Source organism: Acanthisitta chloris, unplaced genomic scaffold (genome assembly GCF_000695815.1).
Source record: "Acanthisitta chloris isolate BGI_N310 unplaced genomic scaffold, ASM69581v1 scaffold15535, whole genome shotgun sequence".
Taxonomy (NCBI): domain Eukaryota; kingdom Metazoa; phylum Chordata; class Aves; order Passeriformes; family Acanthisittidae; genus Acanthisitta; species Acanthisitta chloris.
In genome coordinates, this window is record NW_008672230.1 from 16,284 (window position 1) to 19,766 (window position 3,483).

Sequence of the window (3,483 nt, forward strand, 5' to 3'; positions counted from 1 at the left end):
TGAAGATGTCATGCCTTCCATTTGCTAATCTTTGTTGTATTATCTAAGATAAACAGTTAAAATTTAAAGTACTTGCAAACCCAAATTTTAAACAATACTTAAAGTTAAACACAAATGAGAAAATGTGCTTACTCATTTTGCATCTAGATAAAAGATCATTCTTCTTAAGCCAACCTTCTAAAATACTGCATTGGATATAAGCACTATATCAAATTAAAATATCAGAAAAATGTGGGTGTAGTAAAAGCACATCAGCAAAAGCTACTGATGTATAGGGAATAATGGATATGAGAGTAAAATCACAGGTATCAGGTTGACATGCTCTGATATGGATAAAGAGTTTCATTAATTTCTGTGTAGCAAAAGAACCAAATGTAAATGTTAGGGAAGTTTCAACAGATGTAAAAGTTACTAGAGATAACCAGTAGTCTTTAGAGGTTTTGAAAGTATAGGTTGGAATGGGTCAGCTCTTCAATATCTGAATGGGATTATCTCAAAGGCCATGGTAGTCCATGGGTGCTGACTACTTGCCCTTGAGAATCAAACTCCTTTACAACAGATTGAGACACTCAAATTGAAAAAAAAAAGCTCTGTGTTTGAAATAAGGTTTTACTTTCCATAATAGCCAAAGGCTGACCAAGTGTCTAGCTCAAAACCAAAAAAAAGCCCAGAATTATGTTTGAAAATATCTTGGTCTGGCTCATCAAGGCATTAACTGGGTGCCTTACACATTTCCAACCTACTGTCTCTGTCGTTTCAGGGCAGAAATGACCAACAGCAGTGAGGAATGCAGTTTTACAGCCATCGACCGCGTAGCGAAGATGCTGCAGTTGGGGATCTATGTCCCCACCTTCATTCTCGGGCTGGTTCTCAACACCTTGGCCCTCGCCGTGTTCTGCCGCTTTTGGAAAAAACAGACCAAAACCTCAGTTTACATGATCAGTCTCGCACTTGCAGATGTCTTGCTGCTTCTGTCACTCCCACTGAAGCTATACTACTCTGGCACAGAAGCACCTGGGCTCCTGTGCTCGTTCATAGAGGCTCTCTATTTTGTCAACATGTACTGCAGTGTCTTCATCATTGTCTGCATTACTGTCGACAGATATATCTGCATAAGGTACCCATTTGAAGGTCGAGCTAACCAATCCCCCAGGTGGGCTATCTTCATTTGCTGCTTCATCTGGGCAGCATCTTGCGTTTGCAGCACCCCAATGTATGTGTTTCACAAGAAAGGTAATTTTATATGCTTTAACAACATGTCAGATGAGGCGTGGAGTGTCCCCCTCATTGTTTCCGTGGAAACATTTGGATTTCTGATCCCACTTGCAGTGATGGTTTTCTGCTCTGCTCGAAACATCTGGATTCTTCTGAATCACAAAAAGGAAGCTAAAAAAAAGGTAGAAGGCAATGGCTCCTTACGAATAATTATCATCAATCTTGTGGTGTTTTTGGTGTGTTTCACACCCTACCACCTTGCGATCTGCCTCCAGTGCCTGGTGAGACAGCATGTGATAGTGGACTGCCGCCTGAAACAAACCATCAGCCTCTTCATTCAGCTGTCGATGCAATTAGCCAACTTGAACTGCTGCCTGGATGCCATCATTTACTATTTTGCTGCCAAAGAATTTCGTAAGAAAACACACTTGAAAATTATTATTGAACTATGTCCTATCTTTAAGCCTTCTGCCATATGATGGGATTGCCAGCAGTGAAAGAACACTTCTTCCTTGGCTCCCCCTTGCCTCAACAGCATTATCCCTGACATAGTAGGAGGGGCATCTTGTCCATGGCAGAGAGGGTGCAGGAGGGAGAAGGACAATGTTTTTCCAGTGAATGTTAACCTAGTTCATATTTTTGCTCCCTTCAAAGGTGAAGGGGGGGAAAATGTTGGATAAAGGAAACAGCACTAGCAAAGTGATGGAGTGACACCAAAAGAAGCATTAGCCTTGACAGTATCTACTGAATGTGAAAGGCTTGCCAGAGGAAAACTACCCAGATCATGGGAGTGCCCCTTAAAATCAGCTTTCGGCGTAGCCACACCAGTTTTGCTTTTGCCAACGTGATCAGAAATTTGTTGCTAAGAGCAAATACACAAATAATTATTCAAAACCTTCTTTCTCAGTTAGAAGGTATCTGGCAGTTAAAAGGCAGTATCTGGCTAAACGCCTGACTCTGCTCTTTCCTCCTGTAAAGTTTACAGAAGGTCACTGTTGGAGCTCATCTGCTTTAGACAGCTTGGCCAGCCTGGGATAACAGTGAATCCTCTCTCCTGTAAGCATTATACACTGGTCAGGGCTGCTGTGTGGGACAGCAGCTTCTGCTGTTCCTTGGAGGACACACCACCAGTATAGAACCCCAATGGAGTACCTCAGGTACCAGTGAATCCTGAGCAACAAAATTTCTGATTACCTTTGCTGAGGAATCATCATGTTTTTCTCCTGCAATTTTAAAACTGGATTTGCACATGAAAACCAAAAGGACTTCTTCAAGTATGGCATTTACTGAGAGACTGAATGTGATGAACTGTGTTTCTACATCACTGTATTTCTGTCAAAAATATAACACATGTATGAAATTCTTCTGCCTGTCTTCTCATTCTTTCTTGGAGGAGGGGAATTAAGAAAGCAAGCATCACAGAAAATTAGGAAGTGTCTGATATTCTCTTTACTCCCAGACGGAAGACTGGACTGGCTCTACCCAACTCATTCCTTAGAGAAGTTCTTCTTGCCTGTACTGTACACTTCACAAAACATCTCTGGGCATGTCTCAACCCTTCTTGGTCAACACTTCTGCATGTTCACCACTGTTATGCCACTTGCAAGTTTGGTTCTGAATCTAACCTAAAGATTTCCTTTTTGCAATTTAAGCCTAGCACTTCTTGCACCATTAGCTGGGCACAGTTTGTGCTCTCAGCCAGAAACACTTTCACATTAAGAAATCAATTTCTCTGCCTTTTTTAAACAGCTGTAAAAATAGTCTTAGATTGATAGTAATCAAGTCTTCATTCTGGGGCAGATGTTCCCTTTATACAAAATGTGAAAAGAAATTACCTTGTCTGGAGCAAATTAAAAGAAAGGGGGCCAGTTTGGAAAATACAATTTACCCTCAAGTGATTTCCATAGAAATGACTGACTCTGCAGGTAGGCAGCTGCACATATCTAACGGTGGCTTGAGATATGAACCTTTCAAAACTTGTTAGTACTAAAACTATGACCACAGCTGAGGACCACGAGGAGTTCAGAGACAAAGAACATCTTTGCCATTATCTGTAAAGAATCAAGAGGAAGAGCTTTCCAAAACAGTAGGTTTTCTAAACACTGTTACTGTCTCGATCACTCAGAAACTTCCAGCCTTTTCAATATGAGTTTACCTTTCTTTTTTGCACCTTTCACATTACTTTGCATATGAAGTGTGTGAGAAAGAACAGGTTTTACCAAATAAACTGTACATATGGAGTGTGTGATTTGAAAACACATTTTCATT

General features: G+C 40.9%; 1 protein-coding gene across 1 annotated transcript; it reads left to right on the top strand.

The window, feature by feature from the left end:
* Window positions 1-767: 767 nt before the first annotated feature.
* GPR55 (G protein-coupled receptor 55) lies at window positions 768-1,694 on the top strand. The gene has a single exon (XM_009074441.1). It carries the CDS (start codon window positions 768-770, stop codon window positions 1,692-1,694), a length of 927 nt encoding a protein of 308 aa, XP_009072689.1.
* The last annotated feature ends 1,789 nt before the right edge of the window (window positions 1,695-3,483 follow it).

What these genes read in the sequence shown, in the direction of transcription:
- GPR55 (XM_009074441.1), top strand. Translation starts at nt 768, where the DNA reads ATGACCAACAGCAGTGAGGAATGCAGTTTTACAGCCATCGACCGCGTA.